The sequence below is a fragment of the Amblyomma maculatum genome, chromosome 3, assembly GCF_055883805.1.
Source record: "Amblyomma maculatum isolate TAMU_Amacu chromosome 3, ASM5588380v1, whole genome shotgun sequence".
Lineage (NCBI taxonomy): Eukaryota > Metazoa > Arthropoda > Arachnida > Ixodida > Ixodidae > Amblyomma > Amblyomma maculatum.
The window spans coordinates 150,150,767-150,171,031 of NC_139346.1; the positions used below are offsets into that span (position 1 = coordinate 150,150,767).

At 44.4% G+C, this 20,265-nt stretch overlaps 1 protein-coding gene across 1 annotated transcript; it reads left to right on the plus strand.

Moving 5' to 3' along the window:
• Positions 1-2,591: 2,591 nt before the first annotated feature.
• Positions 2,592-14,813, plus strand: LOC146196434 (fatty-acid amide hydrolase 2-A-like). The gene is made up of 7 exons (XM_084597014.1): positions 2,592-2,780; positions 5,214-5,433; positions 8,049-8,258; positions 9,992-10,111; positions 10,497-10,651; positions 11,697-11,792; positions 14,226-14,813. Exons 1-7 carry the CDS (start codon positions 2,592-2,594, stop codon positions 14,811-14,813), a joined length of 1,578 nt encoding a protein of 525 aa, XP_084453140.1.
• The last annotated feature ends 5,452 nt before the right edge of the window (positions 14,814-20,265 follow it).

Here is a 20,265-nt window from a genome sequence, read left to right on the forward strand (position 1 = left end):
ATTGTTTCCGGTTCCCCGCAGAATGCGCAGACAGGAGAAAGCGCCAAACCAGACCTCTGCATATAGAAATTTAGGGGCGGATTACGACAGCGTAGCCTGGTTAGAGAGACCTCAGTCTGCCTTGATTGACATGATTTCCTATTCCAGGAATACTTGAGGTGCAGGTAGTCATCCGAGGATAAAATAGATCCATACTGCGTGCTTAATAATGCACGCCGCCGAAATCGTGCTGCTGTTATGTACGCTGTTGCCGGGAGGATGGGCAATACCTTCCAAGGTAAATTACTTAAGCTGTGTAGACGTTTGTGAAAATTGGATCGCATTTTTTGCCTCTTATTTAAGTTTTCTCCGAGATTTCGCCATCGTGTCTATCATTATACAAGTAAAAAGAATCAGCAGCGTTGATTGATCTCCCTCCTCCTAACGTCGAATACACTGTGCCGGTGCAGCCTCTGAAACGACTGCAAACTCAAATTTGAAGAACACATGCAAAGAAATTACATTTGCAAAAATGGAGGTCACGTAATCCACATGTGATTCTTAATGCTGAAGAAATTAATAGGATATTCACTATTCTATGAAATATCTAAATACAGCGCATGAAAAACTTAGTTTTCAGTGCTCTTCGGTCGATTTTTTCTTTCAAACTATCGCCCCAAGGGACAAACATATCTCAATAAAGACAAGCCTTCTAGTGAAACATATGACAGTCGTCTCGGTTCAGTTCAGAAGAACGCATTCAGACACAGTGTTCACATATGTGGACGCGACATGAACGCTAAGAAATCTTGCCTATGCAAAGCATTCATTTCCAGCAAGCCTAATAATGTATTGCTTAAATTTCATTGGAATCTGAAAAATCTCTTATATAACGTTATCAAGTCAGGCATGTAAGTGAACGCAGAAAGCAACGTTCTTTTAATGAAGAGTTCAATGCTTTAGGGTAGCTCTGGCGTCGGGAAGCGTCGAACCTCTTTCATTTGTTCTGCACATGTAAACACTTAAATTGCCTAGAATGTGCTGGCTTGTGCACATGACATTTTACTGTAACAGGTCCTTGGCTCAAGACGAATAAGGAATGTTCTTCATAATATCTCCGAGATATAAGCAAGATTTGATGATGAGACAGGTATTGTAAATTAAACTTTTGGGTAGATATGTGAAATAAATTTATCACGGCTCGTACAAAATAATAGAGTTGAGAAAAATGTCCGAAATCTGGATCATAACTTGTGTCTAAGGAGGCGAAGACGTTTAAAGTGCACCTCTGTTCCGCACAGCAAGTACCAAGTTGTATGATTATAGTAGCTTTTGAGTTTGAAATCATCATGAAAACACAGTATTACGTGCTACACGCGCCCTCAATATAGCAACAGAACGTTAGCAAAAATCCTAAACATCAGAGGAGTAAGTAAAAAGGGTCTTGTGGAACACAATGTATTGGAGTGTATGTCTGAGGGCGAGCCCAAACTGTGGTGGCAACTTTTGTGAGCAAGGAGACGGCTTTGAAAAAAAAAAAAAAACTGAAAGTAGACCACCTACAGCGAAAGTTGTACTGCTACAACGAAAAGTAAGGAAAATAAAATTAAGGTTGGAGGAAACCTGCGAAGTTTTAGGCATGGCTGCATGATCTCTGGCATAAAACGGAATCAGGTAACCGCTGCAGTTATTGACAGAGAAACGCTACAAAGCAGTAGGCACCGCTGATGGTGACAACGTTTCTCCCAAAGAAAATCTGCTGTCGAAGGATCTCAGTAAAAATACCTTTTACGGCATTTTCGAACGGTCCCGTAGTACTCAATACTAAAGTATGCAGTGACAAGAATAATTCCTGGTGTGTACTTGTGGTGAGGATTTTGAAGCGGTTTTCAGGCGAAAACCTTGCTTGGTTTATGATGAATATCTCACATCTGCGATATGTGTCCGTGAGATTTGTCAGAGAGATGTCGCAATAGGTTCTGACGTCCACATTATTTCGCTGTAAGAGCGTCGCAATAGGTTCTGTCGATGAAGCCAAAGAAAAGAAAATAATGAAATTATAACTAATACACAAAGACGCAAGATAGAAGAAGAAGAAGAGAAGAGGTAGACAGAAGAGGAAGAAGACAAGGAGACGGAAATGCTTGCGCCATTAATCTCTTAAGTTGTTGTTATCGTCCGCTGTTAAGCGAAGAGAAGCGCTATCTTGTAAGTTTTCAACGCTGACGAGAAAGGTTATGAATTACAAAGAAAATCATCACCTGGTAGCCTTTTTAACTAAGCGCTGAGGGCTTGGCGGAGATTTTAGCTCTCTGCCTAATCAGAAAGCCTTTAGACATATGGAGGGCATGTTTTTGCAGGGCATCCTGGATGTTCGACGGCCCACCCCCAGGGACGGCCCGGAAGTGGAAGCATTGATGCTCACGCAACATCACGATAAGGAGATGTTAGCCGTACGCGACGACGGTCTTAAGGAATAAGCCCGCGACGGCTAGGTGCAACGATTACAGCCGTTATTTCTGCTTTGGGGCATGCCGTTCACTCCTGCAGTAGTCTAAGAAAGGAACCGCTTTTGCGCAAACATAAGCTGTTTCTCGTTGGTTCTAGGCCATATGGTTCCCGTGTTCAAAACATGCAAGACTGTGCTCGCGGAACTCGTCGTTTACTTGTGGTGCAACTTTGCCAGACTACTGTTCCACCTCTGGTTTTTCTGGCGAAGGCCTCGATCGCTGCCGCCGGCAAAAGATGACATTCTGCTGCGGTCGGCAACATCGCTCGCTGCTGCAATCCGACATGGCGAGGTGAGGTGTTACTGGCTTTTATTATCTGTTGCGATGGCCCGTGTCCTAGAAAACTCGGTGATGGAGCTGTTGCCGTTGTGTCGAGAAAATACAAAGGAAGTAAAATTTATTAAAAAGAGCAAGCAGATCAGTGCTATATTTGCAGGATTGGTCACAAATAGCCTCAAACGTTCGTATATGTAAATTAACTACGTTGAAAAGTTAATTTGGTTGTATGGCGTGCGATTTGAACGCAAAGCCTTTATTACGAGACAGGTGCGCTGACATGCGTCTGTATTTGATTCACGTGACAACCGTGACGTCATTGTGCCGGTATACATTTGGCTGGGCTTGCATATGGGCCTCACTGCTTGTGGATGCGTCTCCCCTCCGTTGGAACGCTCAAGCTGATAGCGGCCGGACGCTGCTACCACCACGGGCACACGTGCCAGATGCCTTGATTTGTTGGTTCAAGGTGGATGGATGTGGATTTAGTGTATGTTTGTGTTTGAATTAGTGAGGCGTCATATTACCGTATACGGATGCGTACGTGGATAATTATGAATACAGTAACTAGAAATCAGTTAAACATGATTAATTAATTTAGATGACATATTGTATTTGTATTACCGGAAGAATGTGTAGGTGTGCCCCATCGGCTTAACAGCGCAGCTTATACGTACGTTTATTTTTTATTCTGATTTCTATCTGAACCACATTCTTTTGATGGATACGTTCGGCCTACCTTGTTTAAAAGAATATTTATTTGTGCACTGGCCAATAAGTGCGCTATTATCTGAGTGCACACAAAGGTGGCACTCCTTAAACCCTAGCCGCGGCAACACAACGCCTTTCAGGGCATTCACTTGCAGGCCTTGACAGCGTTCTCAGTGGTCCCTTCATTTGCAGCATATTACGAAGACGCCTCCTCTCTGTAGGCATTCAAGCAATACTTTGATGGGTACTTAGTGAAATATTTGAATCTGAAAACCATACGTAGTGCTTAATACTAAGGCATAGAATAGCGAAAACCCTGCAACATGAACATTTGAACGCACTAGCAGAAGCAACTCATGAGTACAGCAAAATATACCGTTCTGTAGATTTTAGACTGTATCCGTTACCTTCATTTAGACCAGATTTGAGACTCGCTTTCCATTACCCACTTTTCCTGTCATCGTGTCGGAGAAAGATGAAAAAAAAAGCTTTTAAAACCGTGAATACCCAAGTGTGATATATTTTCTGAAAGATAAAGAAATGTTTCATCAGATGAATGCAAATTCTCAAAATCAAATTTTTTCACCAAACGAAGTCTCACCCCACCCTAATTTAATATCGTACGTTTTGCCCGCATCTGGCGGCGTCATTGTTTCGCCTCAGAGAATTTCTAGAAAGCCCTGTTTCTTTATTTAAATTGACTCCCGTTCAATGAAAGCTGAAGACAACTAAACCCAGTTATTATTGACTAAATTAAGTTCTGCCTTTTTTGGGTGTGCTGAATATTTGGCCCGAAGTAAAAAAAGTTAATAATGGCGCAAGATAGAGGTAAACATTTCATTGGAGTGTGGGAGAAGTCCTCAAGCTGGGCCAGCAGCTTTCTCAGTCCAGAGAGCAGTGAACCCGAGATATGTGCCTGGTCCAGCCGACTAGATTGCGCTAGTCATTCAGGCTAGAGCTTCGCAGCTGAGTCTCCTACTGCTCTTCGATTAGGTCTTTGCTGCTAATGTTTCCATGCGGTCCCTTGTATCCCCACACCATATGCGGCAGAGTGTTTATCAACTTTGTAGAATAGTGTCCTTGTCCGTAGGTTGAAAAATTCAAATTTAAAGCTTTCTCCTCCACTGGTTTACAACTTGTGAGTGTCGTGACGTCCGCACCGAGGTCTGGTAACCGCTACTTATAACGAAATGCCAGTTCGGCACAACCTTTAATATTCGCGCAGGATATTTGGCATCGACACACGCAGTGTACTTATGAAATCGGCGGCCTTTCAGTGACACCAGAGTTTCGTTGTCTGGACTTTCATAGCTTAGAGAAAGGTCGATGTTTACTGGAAGCGACTTTTTATATTTATAATGCCTAGTGTGTCAATGCATGCCGACTTCAATACATCCCAAGTGTAGAGTCAAGGGCACGTTGCCTGTTTCATCGTGCCGCTCGCTAACACTCAGGAGTAAGAATCAGGGAAAAAAACTTGGCTCCGTGCACAGAGAGATACATTGTGTCGGTATATGTACGAAGCTATATGAACTAGTGCATGAGGTGTATGCACTTCTGAGCGGAGGAGGGCCCCGTATTGAGAGCACCGCAAGTTTAGCATACCAGCCACCCGACTCAGAGAGCTGTGTTACGAAGTCGTTCTTTCTGTAGACGACGTTTTTTTACTTCCACGTGCTTTGATCGTGACATTCGTTTCATATAGTCGAGCGATGCTTGACGCCTATTCGTTCGCAGGTAAAAAGCGTCGATGTGGTCTCGGCTTACATCAAAAGGATCCAAGAGGTGCAGCCCATCATCAACGCTGTCGTCGATGAGCGTTTCGATGAGGCCCTCCGGGATGCTGAAGCAGTCGACCAGTTGGTGGCCTCTGGAACCACAAGCGCGCAGGAGCTCAGCATGGAGAAACCGCTGCTGGGTGTACCATTCAGTGTGAAAGATTCCATCGCCGTTAAAGGTGCAGGAATTCGGTTTAGAAACATGTCTAATCAATTGTTCCCCCTAATATCCTTCATCGTAACCATACCGAAATCATTTGTTAGGCGTTTAGGTTTTTTGAAGCTCATTAGACACAATTTTTGAATGAAACGCAACTAAAGGCTTTAAACAACAGTGGAGGAAAAAGCTGCAAACGGACACTGCATATTGGAGGTTTGAGGCCATGCTTGTAGACGCTTTAAACATTTATGGACATTACCGCGTAACCTCAATGTACCAGAATCGGATAAGAAAAGTGACGTTATATATTACTCTTTATGAAGCGCGACATAAAGGAGAAGAAAAAGTACGTACTGATCCGTACGGCGGTCTAGTGCTCAAAAGCCGGTTTTTGGACTGTACGGCCGACGCCTACAGACAATGTCCGGTTTGAGATAGCCTCCATCTGAGCATGCACCGTCCCACTGATGTAACGGCTTCCCTCCTTACTGCCGCTTCTATCCACAGCTGCAATCTACAACGACCACCGGCGATGGTGGCGTTGGCTGCATAACCGAAGCGGAGATTACGTTCCTGGGCGTGTGTTGGCTTCGACTTTTCCAATAGGGAGTAATTGTTGCGTAGGACGATGATGCCACTGATGGAAATGATGATGATTGTTCTTAGGAGGACACTTTACGACTCGGTTTTTCACCAAATACTCGACAAAGATTCCTTTCGGTTAAATTGGTCGCTGATATTTGCGGTTATTACGATAGCTCGCCGAAAACATATCTTCAGAATGCATGTGTGTTGCCCAGATCACCATCCGAAGGCGAACATCCGGCTCGGCGCTAGACACAACAGCCTAAAACCGAGCTAGTGCAGCCTGGCAGCAGTATGTTGCGGTGCCCAAGGGTATATAAAACACACGCCGACCAAATTACGGAAGGGCATATTAGAGATTTCGCTCTAAAAAATGACTGCACTGTTGTTCGCGGTGGCACAGTGGTGGTGGCTGTTGCGAGGCAGAAACGGCCGCACAAATCGAGATGCCATCAGCATGCGGACGAACTGTTCAGACGCCGCTTTTGACTGAGGAAGTAAACAGTGCACAGTCTGTGTGGGGGACTAGCTGAACCACTCAGTGGCGTTCGCGAAAGCGCTAATTGGTGGAACAGTAGCTGTGTGCGTTAAGTTTTTTGCAGTGAAGTTTATTTCTTTGTATCGAGAGCTCAGCAGACTAAACTTCCATGAGCGCCTAGGTTCGGCGCGTCGCGTAAGCAATCGTCGGAGTTGGTGCGCAGAACTGAATCGACTTACAAAGCATGCTGAAGGAAAAAAAGATGATTGAATTAAGTGAATATACTTTTATTGTCTCGGATAAAAGCCCCCCCCCCCCCCTTGTGTTTAAGCCCTAGGGGTTGTGGCGCGGCCTAGGCGAAGGCCGGGAGGTCTTTTTCCATGGCAGTAGCATCGGCCAGTCGGAGGAGAAGAAGTTGGAGCTCAAGATCCGGGCTTCGCCACACGGCCTCTGAGGTTTCTTTATTTCATATATATTCCCGCGACGAAGAATGGGGGCGTTCTGAAATTATGTCGTCTAGCTACGCTATCAACCCGCAGTTTATACGCCGATCTAATCTAACGTCCGGTAAAATATTACCGGACGTAAGATCAATGAAGGACGATTATCTCAAGCTCGTCAGCATTCTTGGCGTTATGGGGCTCAAAGAAGGCAGAATTATTTTGTCACAAAGGCTACTATGCCGTCAACGCCATGGTTTAAACGACACCTTTTTGTGTCGTTTCTTGACGCGTGCGCGACTTTGCCTAACGGTTGGCGCTTCTCGGCAATACCTGACCGTTGGTATGCGACGGTGTAGTGCTAATTTTTGGCATCGATACTTTCCGACCGGGTTTCGCTCACGAAGTCTTCGTCTCGTGATGCTCTACTCACTGACCGATCGCAGTGAGCAAGATTGTTCGCAAACGAGGCAACCTCGAAACGAAATTGATTGCAACAAATCTCACTCCAGCAAGGCCACAGAAGAGCGAAATTATTAGAAGCATTAGAGTTGTCAGCTGATCGTACACCTGCATGGTTGTTTTGCATTGATACCGGATTGAATTCGGAACGCTCTGTTGTCGACCGTAAATGAGGCTAGGCACGTTTAAAAGCTTTTTTTTTTTCCTATATTGTGAGCTCTTCACACTTATTCGTTATGACATAAAAACCAACATCAGCTAATATACATATAAGTTCTACTAACATAGCACAAAATTATTTTACTTGAAAAATAAACGTTCTTAAGGACCTTTGGTAAAAAAAAAAAAGCAAATCATTTGGGCGTGTCATTTAGTATCTCATTGGCTGTTTCCGTAAAACGTCACACCTTGTAGTCATGACGGCGTTCCCGTTTTCTTCATCTCATGCGCAATTTTGACGTCGACACTGATGGAATGTAACTGATTTTGGCATCGTTATATTATTCCGCCCCAGAGCTGTCCTATTGCAATTTTAAACTTAAGTACTTGTCTACCTGAAGGCGATGGAAAGTCTGAGTGAAAAGATTGAAATTGGAATCTACTCTCCACTGCACTTTAAAAAATTTTCGGCTTTAATCTCAAACCTGTGAGTGTAACTTTTGCCTCCAGGCATGCGGCACGACGCCGGATCGTTGATGTACCGTGGGCGACGTGCCGTGGAAGACGCACCCACCGTGGCACAGATGCGCGCGGCCGGCGCCATTCCACTGGTTGTGACCAATGTGCCCGAGCTGTGCATGTGGTGCGACGCTCACAACCTAATGTACGGTACCACACTGAACCCGCACGACACGCGCCGGAGTCCTGGAGGAAGTAGTGGTGAGTCTCCTTGTCGCACGCATGCTGGCAAGCTAAGAAAGGTAGTAATAAATTTAAAGAGGGACTTCATAGTAATATTCAGTTTACGGTAGACATTTTGATAAGTAAAACGAACGCAGTGATTATCAGCTTATAGCTGAAGAATTAAACCCCTAAAGAAGAATAATGAGGCTGGGAATTAGTATGTTGTAAACTGAAGTACTGTTAAAGGTGCCGGGAAATTAACAGTGGGTGATAAGTGGAGTGGTACGTAGCCCAAATGATAAACAAATAAATTCTAAAAGGGCTCGTGAAAACGTTTTAAGAGCGACTATGCAATTTTCGAACAGGGCGCAGTAAAATCTATCGATCGCTCATGTCACGTACGTATTTTCTCAAAGAAGGTGGTATTTTACAAGTATGTTTTGAAGACTCTCATTCGCATGCCCTTCGGCGACTTCTAACTTTTCTGTTTCACGCAAATTACGCTACAGTGGCTCGGCAAAGCCGCAAAGGTTTTTATTGATGAAGCAGCAAAGAAGGAAGGTGCTCGGCTCCCGAGAGCAGTGGTCCCTTTCCTTGCCATTCTGTATTCTAAGATCAATACAGAGTAAGAGAGGGGGGGGGGGGGGGGGGGTTAGTGAGTATGAGTAGTCGAGTTGGGCTTGCTGAGGGATGCTTTCGAGGAGAGAGTGTGGCTGCAGTCGTTTATGTTAATTTTGCCTTGCGTGTAGTTTTGTACATTTGTGAGGCCAACCTGAGGGTTCGGTTTTAATAACCGCTATCTCTAGCGTTACACATGCTAAGCGAAAAATTTAAATGCGGTTGCAATAGAGGTTCGCCACAGAGAAACTGCGCGCCATGAAAGGTGAAGTACCTTGCCTGGTCGAGACAGTGACAGAAGCCGTATAACCATGAAGTACCACAGTGCACATTCCACAGGAGTCAATTTCGACATTTAGTCATGTACCTATCTAAATAAGTTCAGTCCTGCTTGAACCATAGGTAAGTATAAAAGGATGTTCCGTGATTGCAACAACGAAACGGACACAATTCCTCAACGAACGTGCAGCAGAGAACTCAAATTCTCGTCCGTTGACTCTGAAGAGTGGGATGCCATACTGCCAACTTCTTCGAATTACGCCTAAAATGTGTGCTTTCGCATCCTTCTTACTATTCCTACAAAACGCTTAGGCAAAGAAAAAGAATTACCATTCGAACCACACTATAGGGGACAGTGCCTTGCGCCACCACAAGATGGTGCTATGAAATACCAGTAGAATCACTGTCAGGAGCCGTAACATTAAATAGCTTCCATAGTGTATCCGGGGGGACAAAAATCCGTATCCGAAACTCGAAATCTGCTCTTTCGCAGACTTGTCGCAGAGTTAACATGGGGCGAAGAAAACAGGAAGTGTGAGGTGCTGATTGGTTGGAGCTGGAGCACCAAAAGAAAAATTTGGAACAATGAGCAACTCAATGAGCAATAAAAAGTTTCATTTAAGGTGATGGCCATAAGTAGCTTTCGAAGGCTCATGCTTGAGGGAATAGGATTCCAATGTCACTGGCAAAAGAAAACATGTTACTAAGAAGTAGTACTGTCTCGAAGCATTCCTATAAGCGTTTAGTAAATGCCGCTACTGTCGCGTCATTACAACGAGGGATTTGTGTGAAGAAAAATACTGGGCAAAATTATGGCGAGGAAAAAAACCCGACAAGAAAACTCTGTGTCTCTCATCCTACTAAAAACGCAGGTGGCGAAGGCAGCCTACTGGCTTCAGCTGGCTCTCTGATAGGACTAGGCACTGACTTTGCTGGAAGCGTGCGAATACCTGCAGCCTACTGCGGGGTCTTCGGCCACAATCCCACCGCTGGTAAGTAGGTTCTCGTCTCTGAAGGGTGTGCTGTGTATACCTGCTCAGTTGCCTGAGTCTAGAGTGTGCCCCAATATTTTGTAACCGTTAGGAAGAGGACCATATTATGGTACGCATTCGAATCATTGGCAAATATTATTTTTCTTGTTATTCTTATAGCATACATAAAATATTACCCGCTTATAATTAAAACAAAATAATAAAATGTGGTCAGCAGATTTTGGAACAGCAGCAAGAAGGATGTACTTGCGTCAGGAGCACAATTTTAGTTACGGTAGTGAAATTAGTTAAAGTGGTTTATTTCTAGAAATTTATTATCATCAGTGTCGCAAAGATTTAATGGGATTCTGTCTGGGCTTTCCTTATCGAATTCACATCGTTGCAGGAGTGATACCAAACGTCGGTCTGATCCCAGACATCGGAGAGAAGATGGGAGAGCACACTTGCGTTGGTCCCATGGTCAGGTTTTCAGAGGACTTGCCTCTAGTTCTCAAGGTTCTTGCAGGAACTGCAGCCGATCAACTCGGGCTGAACAAGCAGGTCTGTGTACAAGACAGGCGAAACCGCGGAATCAGTAGCGAAGGAGGAGGAAGGAGAGTTAGGCAAGTTGGTACTAGTTCATATTGGAAGCTCCAGCGCTAAACGAGGCGAAAGATGAGCCGGAAGGACACCACACAGGCGAGCGCTGACTGGCACCTAATTATTTATTGGGAAAGAACACACATTTGGCGAGCATCCATGACTGCATATGCGGTAAATATTTGTCTTTTAATGTCTTGGCGAATGGGTGGCGTGGACAGTATTTGTGAGCAGGAGCTGTCGACAGACCTTGTTCATCTTCAGCCTCTTTTTGCGCTGCACATTCCAATATGAATCAATAGCGAGCATGTATTACGCCGTCACATTACTAAACTTCTTCAGGTCGAGGATGCAATGGGCCGTTTATTGCCGTTATATGAAGGCGCCCGCTGATGTTTTCAGATCTCGAAGTACTCAACTTGCTACCGAAAACGCCAGAATGTTCTCATTCTCTCACTGAGCAACGTGCACCTCGATCACTCATCGTTTGGCGGCTGCTGAAAACAGCGAGGAAATTTAATTTCGCGTTGCTTAAGTTTGCTTTCCTGAACAGGCGCAGGTATAGTCCGTGCGCCGTGCCTCTGTAACGCCCTTTGGAATCACTGTTGGCAACGGCTCAGCGCATTCAATGCGGTCGTTTTGATATTGGCCCGCAACAGCGCATGCGCGAGAGACAGGTGTGTTTAAAAACAGCATTTGGTATATAGCGCAGGGTTTCCTCTCGTCTCTGCGCTGCTTCGTGGTCCCTGGCTGCGCCGAATTGATCGGGGTAGAATGGCACTTTGGCATGAGAGATGCAATTTACATAATCAGCATACTGAGTCCCGAATTATGAGAGTGGTTTAAGTAACAAGTTCTGTTTCCCCCACCATGTTTTGTAACTGCTCTTTGTTTCTTCGTCATTCTTATCTACAAGAGAGTAAGAGGATGTTGGCTCATCAAATAGCTTTCAGATGAATATCGAAATAGGCTGCATCCTTTGTAGCGTTTGTGGTGACATATGCAGGTGGAACTGAAGGCGTTAGAGGTGTTCTTCACGGAGACAGAAGGAAGCCTTTACTTCAGCCGCGTCACCCCGGAGGTTCGGCAGTCTGTTATAATGGTCAGTGTACATTTAGCCTTTCATCCAAAAAATGTGCTTGAATATGCTATACTTACTTGCTTTTCTGGACAGCAATGGTCATTTCTGGCTGTAGCCTCATGGTTACAGTTATAATCGTATCAAAACAATTACAGCTCATCAGACAGTTTTTCTAGAAGTAGCTACGTCAGTTACGACCGAACAGCCATGGTTCGCCTCAAGTGCTTCGTTAATAACACTCCCAATGCAATCAGGAGGACCGGGCGATACATCCCAATAAAATGTGCGCTTTTTTTTTGCTTCATGAACTTCACGGCCGAGAATATGATAGTTTGCTTGCAATTGTGATAGTTCTATTATTTCTTGATTTGCGTGTTAAAAAGGACTATGCACGTATTTTAGTCACCTATGCGGTTTGCTAATTTACCGGAGGTTTAACGTTTCAGAGGACGTAGGTTATGGGAGACACCATAGCGGATTGCTATGGCCATTTGGACCACCTGGCATTCTTTTATGAGCACTAGCAGCGTGCAGTAAACGGGCGACTTGCTCTTCGCCTCGAATGAAATACGGCCGCCATGAGTGGGGTCGAACCCGTGTCCTTGAAGTTAGTAGTCGAATGTCCTTGCCACTGAGTTACCGCAGCGAGTTTTAGGTCCTGTTATAGGAGTGGCTTGAAAGTGGAAATTGAAGTGCGAACTGAAAGAATGTAAATATCGCAAAAAAACCTGTCCGACCGTTGTTTTAACAATACGCCGAGTTTTGCTATCTTTAAATATATTCACTTTCGTGAAAACGTTTCCACAAAAGTTTCTTTTGAGGATAATTCATTATTAGGGAGCGCTTCAGTAATTCTTTCTGGCGGCTCGTAATCTGCGGCACCTGGAATTACGTGTCTCTGGTATTTCTCACATATAGTGCAAACGACTAAGGCAAACGAAGCCCCTTACTCAACTTTCTGCACTCTTAACCTCCGCGCTTTTTCTGAAATATTCCGCGTATAAGGCAATCTCGAAAACAAAGTCGCATGAAAAGGAAGGAGTACTGACATCAGCAAGCTTCCTTTTTGTTCATGCTAGGGTCTCGAAGGCCATTTCTTGTGGGTTAATGCATGATTTAAGTACTGTGTACGAGTGACGCCGTACAGTCTGCATGGTGTTAAAACAGACGGCTGAAAATCTAATTTATTTTTCGGAAATTGGACCCATTTTTTGCCGCATATTGTGGTATTCCTAAGCAGTCGAAATTCGGTTACTGTTTATTGTGTCTTTCTGTTTTGGTCTGAGCCACAGATTCACAGTTACATATGTTACACGAATAAATGGTCGTTTGTTATTTCTACAGTGCTCAGCTAATGACCGCTGCGCTCTTGTGTGGTGCGCTCTTGTGTTTCGTATCGTTCTTTACGTCGGTTTCTCTCAAGCGCGACAATGTTTGAACAGGACAGAAAAAATGCCATCACAAAAAAAAAAAAAAGACTGAAGGAAGCTAATTTATTAAAGCGTAGAATATAAATGCCAAATTGAGTTGATTTATAAATGGTGGACTGTCATTTCACATTTCGGTGTTTGAGCTAAGGTGAGCAAGAGGTCGGGGCGCCACGTGTTTTGTGCGTTGAAAGGTGCGATGAAACTGCCGCATAATGGTCCAGGTAAAGAAAGATTGTGGAATTTTTTCGCAAAGAACATGCACGGCTGAAAGAGGGAAAACCTGCCTAAGCAGGTTAGTGCCCTAAGCGGGCGCTGGCAGTGAACAGCGATACTAATAAGCTAAGCTAGGAGGCAACATTAGGTGCCTGGCTGGAGCTTGCAATTTGGCAAACTCGTGTAAGGTAGCCGTAAACCGATACCTGAGAACGTCGTCTTGTGCTTATTAATAAAACGGAAGTCCGCTCCGTCACTGCTGTGGCTTAGCATTAATTTCCTTTTTTGACTGAGTGTTGGTCTTACTCGATCGCCAGCTGGTTGCGGTGGGCATGTGAAAGATATCTCCTTTTTTTTCTGTTAAAATTGAGTTCTCAAATTTGCAAACACCATAGTTGTCTTGATGGATGAGAGGGGATGATTTTGGAAGGAAGCTTTGGCAGGTAAAAAGTAGCTTCAAGTTATGAACGACAAGCTAACGTGAGCAGTACGTGACGCCCAGTGACTCGACATGACCTCCAAAGATTAGCTTTCAGCGCGCGCTCTGCACTGGCGTTGCTGGATACTTGCGATTCTTCCCTTATCGCGAAACAACAAACAGTCACTGCCTGAGGTCAGTAAACGGAAGGATAAGCATTTAGGTGTTCCATTTCTCCTAGTGAGGTGAATCGTTAACGTAGGATCTGATATAAATATGTTAAAATGTTTGGAGTGATTTACTGTTTCTTAGCACAAGTTCACGCGAATTCCGAACTCCTGGCGAATTCCTCGTACAGCCACAATATTTTTTGCTCGTTTTGTGTTCTGTTAGGTTGCACGGTGTCTCAAGGAAGTTGCTGGCTCGACGATTCGCCGTCTTCACGTGCCAGAGCTTCAAAACGCCGTGATTACGTTCTTCAAACTGTCCGCCGCTAAAGACCCCAACCTCTTCGCTAGAGTCGTTGGGCCCAGCGGCGTGAACGTTTTCGTCGATCTGCTTCGCATACTCGTGGGAGCCGGTCGACACACGTTGGCCGTTTTGGCTGCCTTCAAGATGGGGCCGGCATTCCGGTTCTCCTGCAGCAAGGACGCAGAACAATTCCTCGCATCGCTCGACGCCATACGCGATCGCCTTGAAGAAACGCTTGGTGACGACGGTGTTCTCATCCTACCGGCAGAACCAAGCACTGCTCCGTACCATAATCAAGACTTGCTTTTCTGCGATTCAGGAGCAATGACAGCGCTCTTTAGCGTTCTGAGGATGCCCGCGACGGTGTGTCCGGTTATGAAGGCGGCGAATGGACTGCCTTTGGCTGTTCAGGTGGTTGCGAAGAGGGGCAATGACCATCTCTGCCTCGCCGTGGCCAGGGAGATCGAGCAGTACTTCGGTGGATGGATCCAGCCTGGAGTTCGAAACTGATCACAATGACCTTCAAAACTGACACTTTAAACGTAGCCTTACTGGCATCAGCGGCCTTTTTTAATGTCTTGAGATTAGCGGGCAGAGTATTGTAGCTTCATTTGCAACCGCTCAAGCACCATATACATGCTTTTGGGGAAAATGGGTAAAAAGGCATTTGACGCCACATGACCACATTAAGCATCTCTTGTCGATGTCAGCTCTAGCTACTTGTTGCAACGTAGCAAGGCAGTTTTGCCATTAACCGGGTGCCTTCTCGACGGAAGAGGGGAGCATATTTGTTTAGCTTCAGACATTGTCTAATTCGGGAAATCCACTGGTTTCATTTTTTAACTTTGCTTGTTTCCAGAAAACCGATGTCGATATGTGATTCGGCGCTAAAGCAATGAAAGCTCTTTTGTTCATATAAGAGGAGAGTGTCTAAAGTTCGGCCCGTATCGAATTTCCCCCCCCCCCCCCTCCTTGCTCTCATTAGTGGCGCGGAGCTGCGAGCATATACTAATGTTAATCCGCTAACATACATGTAGGTGCAGTGTGGCCAATACGGGTTGTGCGTAGACTATGGATGTTCTGTTCTATATTTATGAGAAAAATAGAGGGGGAATGCTATCAGCGCCTGTTTCCTTTTCGAAAGTGTATGCAAACTCTATAGGGGCGGGGGGGGGGGGGGGCATTATGGGCTACAATGTAAATTTTCTAAGTGTACAAACAAGATGATGGAAGTGAAAACAATAAAATTCAACAAGGTTGACGACTGGGCTCCGTTAGTCCGTCAACCGTCTTGCTCCAGTCGGCTAGCTGACCTCCGCACCGAGTATGCCCGCTGCCAATATGAAGACAATTTTTTTGCCATTGTCATATATAATATCCACAATAAGTAGCAGTAGCATGGGCTTTTTGATCTTGCCTATATAACTGTGGTATGCTCGTTTTGCTAGAATAAAAGAAGACGCGTCTTCTAGCAGAGAAACCAGGCAATGGCCCGAGGGCCCACTTTGCCTTACACATGCAACTTGTTGCCACAAATATGTTATCGAAACGACAGGTATTTATCTCGCACATAATGTTTTAAAATTATGCAAGTACTCTGCCGTTGCATGCATGGTTTAATATTTTACGGTGGTGTCGTCCATGCACGCATTTCAAATAACTTAGCTGTGGTCATTCCTTAACCTTCTTGGCGAAGAGACTGAAATATATATTTCGCGAAAAAAAAAAGAAACCAAACGTCTGCAATCAATTCATATTGGTACAACACTGTACAATCTGAGTCCTTCGATACTCCTAATGGTCATAAAACTGCCGCCGATGTTCAGTTTCTGACAAAAACGGCCGCGAGGGGCGCAACCGCTGATTGGGGGGGGGGGGGGGGGGGGCAGATGCGTAATTAGAGTACAGTTTAACCTTATATGAAGAAAGCTCTGCCGACAGAGCGATAACTAGGTCCTTAGCCTTGATCGTTTAGCTCCTGAGGAGATAGTTGATATTCTTGTATTGGGATACTCAAACATTGCCGAAGGGTATGGAGGGCTCATAAACTTAAAACATACGAGTAACAGCAGATCAGTGGATGGTAAGGCAATTGCCGTGTTAGCAGACAACACGGAATGGATTCGCAGTGCGCTAGTTGCTCGCTCGGCAGCTCATATTTTAATGCGACATCAACACAGTTTTAGAGCAGCGCTGCGGAAATTTCTACCACCTGGGGTTAGTTAACGTACTGTACACTGACATCGCTAGTAGCTCACGGCCGCCTCAATAAAAAAGCGGCTGCTGTAGCTGGCATTCAAACCGGAGCCTTTGGGCACAAGTCGAGTGCCGCAGCCACTGTACCGTCACAGCGGGAAAGAAGTTGTAAAAAATAAGAGAGACTGATAAGAATTTTTACGGTTAGTAAAGTAAGCAACTCAATAAATATCAGTAAATTTGTATACGTTAGAAGAGCGACGGAACGCAGAAAGAGCTCATAACAAAACTAGGCATGGAACTCGCAATATTTTCGTACTTACGCACGTAATGAGAGACCCCTAAAATTGTTTAACAAGTAGTCGACATTACCGGATGCCTTATGTAATATCTCTTGTCCATTTTATTTGCGCCTGCTAACACCGTGACTAAATGTTCGCAACAAAGTGTTTTTTTTTTACATGCCTTTTAAAGCATAAATAATTTTTTTGTTGCTCGGCGTTGTGCAATGCATACTTCTTGCACTCTACTGCAACGCTTTGGGGCTGTGAGGTTTTGTAAATAAATAAATATAAGCTGGCAATCTTCTATCTCCACAGGGGAGGGGTGGGGGGGCATTTACTATGTACAGTCTCTTTCAAGGCGTGGCTTTTTAGGCTAGTGAAAAAATGTACGAGGTATTTAAGAATACTATGGCGCGACTTGGAGATGGACGAGGACGCAGTTTTGTCATCGTTAAATAGCGTCGAGCCCTTCGAACATTTTCGTAACTGCTACAGGCATCCGATTCGAGGGCTTTTAGAATGATGATGATGAACTGACTTTTATGGCGCAAGGGCATCTTAGGTCAAAGAGCGTCGAGGGCTTTTAGAAGACACAAGTTTTCAATTTGTTGCGAATTTATCATACCGCATGAAGTCCATGATGCCTAAACATTCCTCGAAAACACGCACGTTTGGGGAGTCAAGTCAGAGGCCACAAAATATTTTTTTTTTGACGGATGGTGCGTATCCGCGTCTGACGTAGTGTGACACCAAACATGAAACAAGAAAGCGACACCTTTTGGTCATTGCTCCTAGAGCCGTATAGTGCCAGCCCATCACACAAGCTGACAGCATCGTTCGCATAATGCAAGGGTTTTACGAAAACAAGCGCATTTACATAATTACACAATGGCTCAATAAAAGCGCCGCAAAGCGAATTAGCTACCATGCGCCCCGCAACACATCACTTTGCAAGAAGTTAGAACACCGCCCGCTCCGCCGTTCGCAAAAAGATGCCGGATGGATGGATGAAATATAGGAGCGTCCCCTTTGAAGCGGGGTGGTAGCAGTAGCTATCATGCTCATTCAATATATCAAGAGTACGCGCACCTTTGTTTTTAGTGAAACGACCATGTAACAATTCTGCGCATGTATTCCAGGGTAAATATAACATATTGTCACGCCTCTTCATCCTCTTCTACTACTCTATACTTCATCGTAGTCACCAGCGTGACAATATTTTTTTCCCGAATCGTAAATGTGTTGCCGCGATGATTTTGTCATTGCCTGAAAACAGGAGAAATTACTAAGGCTGTGTAGACGTTTGTGAAGATTGGATAGCGTTTTTTTTTTTCTCTTATTTGAGTAACCTCCGAGATTTCGCCAGGATGTTTATCATTAGACAAGTAAAATGAGACAACAGCGTTGATTCCTCTCTCTCCTCCTAATGTCGAATACACTGTGCCGGTGCAGCTTCTGAAACCACTGAAAACTCAAATTTGAACACATGCGAAGAAATTACATTTGCGAAAATGGAGATCACGTAATCGACATGTGATTTTTACACTGAATTCCCATGCCGAAGAAATTTAGAGTATTTACCATTCTATGAAACCTCTACATACAGCGCTTGCGAAAACAGTTTTCAGTGCTCTTCGGTTGATTATTTTCTTCCAAACTATCGCCCCAGTTGGACGAAGAGAAATCAATAAAAACAAGCTTTCTAGTGAAGCCTATGACTGTCGTCTTGGTTCAGTTTAGAAGAATGCATTCAGACACAGTGTCCACATATATGGAGGCGACATGAACACTAAGAAATCTTGCCTATACGAAGAATTTATATCCAGCAAGCCTAATAACGTATTGCCTGAAATGAACTGGGATCTGAAAAATCTCATGCACAACGTTATCAAGCCAGGCATGCGAAGTGAGCGCGGAAAGCCATGTTCTATTAATGAAGGGCTCAATGCTTTAGGGCAGCTCTGGCGTCGGTGAGCGTCGAGCCTCGTTCATTTGTTCTGCAAACGTAAACACTTAAATTTCCTAGAATGTGCTGGCTTGTGCAAATGACAATTTACTGTAACAGGCACTTGGCTCAAGACGAATAATGAATGTTTTTTATAACATCCCTGAGTCACAAAAAAACATTTGATGATGAGACAGGCATTGCAAAATAACCTTTTGGGAAGATATCCTAGATTTTTGTTAGCGAGATTTATCATGCTGCTTACAAAATAATAGAATTGAGAAAAATGTCTGAACTCTAGATCATAAGTCGTACCAAGTACCAAGTTCTGTGATTATATTTTCTTTTGGGTTTGAGATAATCATAAAAAATCCAAAATACGTGCTACACGTGCCCTCGATATGGAAGGGACAGAAGTTATCAAAAATGTTAAACATCAGAGGAGCAAAGATACAGTGTCTTGTGGAACATAATGTATTTGAGTGTATCTCTTAGGGCGCGCCCTAATTGTGGTGGCAACTTTTGCGAGCAATGAGACGGCTTTGAAAAATAAAACCTGAAAAGTGGACCACCTACAGTAAAAGTTGTACTGCTGCAACGAAAAGTGAGAAGAATAATATTAAGATTGAAGGAGACCCGCGAAGTTTTCTCTACGCCATTTAGGCAATTGCTGCTTGATCTCTGTTATAAAACGGCGTTAAGTAAGAGCTGCAGTTGTTTACAGAGAAATGCTGCTAAGCAGTAGGCACCGCTGACGGTGGCAACTTTTCTCCCAAAGAAAATATGATGTAGAAGGATCTCTAAAAATACAACCTTTTACGGCATTTTCTAACGGTCCCGTAGTACTCAAAGAAATCATGCAGTGATAAGAATAATTGTGTGTGCTCGCGTAGCTTCTTGCCTGGTGCGTGCTTTTGATGAGGATTTTGAAGCGGTTTTAGGGCGAAAGCTTTTCTTGGCTCATGATGAATATCTTGCTTGCGAGAAGCGTCCGTGGGATTTGTCAGCGAGACGTCGCAATAGGTTCTGACGTCAATATTATTTTGCTGCGAGAGCGTCGCAATCGGTTCTGTCAACGAAGCTAAAGGAAAGAAAGTAATGAAATTATAACGAGTGCACAATGACGCAAGGTATAAAAATAAGAAGAGAAGAGGTAGACAGAATAACAAGAATACAAGGAGATGGAAATGCTTTCGCAATTAAGTTCTAAAGTTGTTGTCCGCTGTTAAGCGAAGCTAAGCGCCATCTTGCAAGTTTTCAACGCTGACGAGAAAGGTTATGGATTACAAAGAAAATCACCGCCTGATAGCGTTTTTAACGAAGCGCTGAGTGCTTCGGTTGCGATAAATTTAGCTCTCTGCCTCTCCAGTCTCTGCTTAATCAGAACGCCTTTAGACATGGAGGGCATGTTTTTGCAGGGCATCCTTGATGCTCGAGTTATCACTCCCAGCGACGGCCCGAAAGTGGAAACCTTGATGCACCCACAACATCGCGATAGGGAGATAGTAGCCGCACGCGACGTCTAGGGGCAGCGATT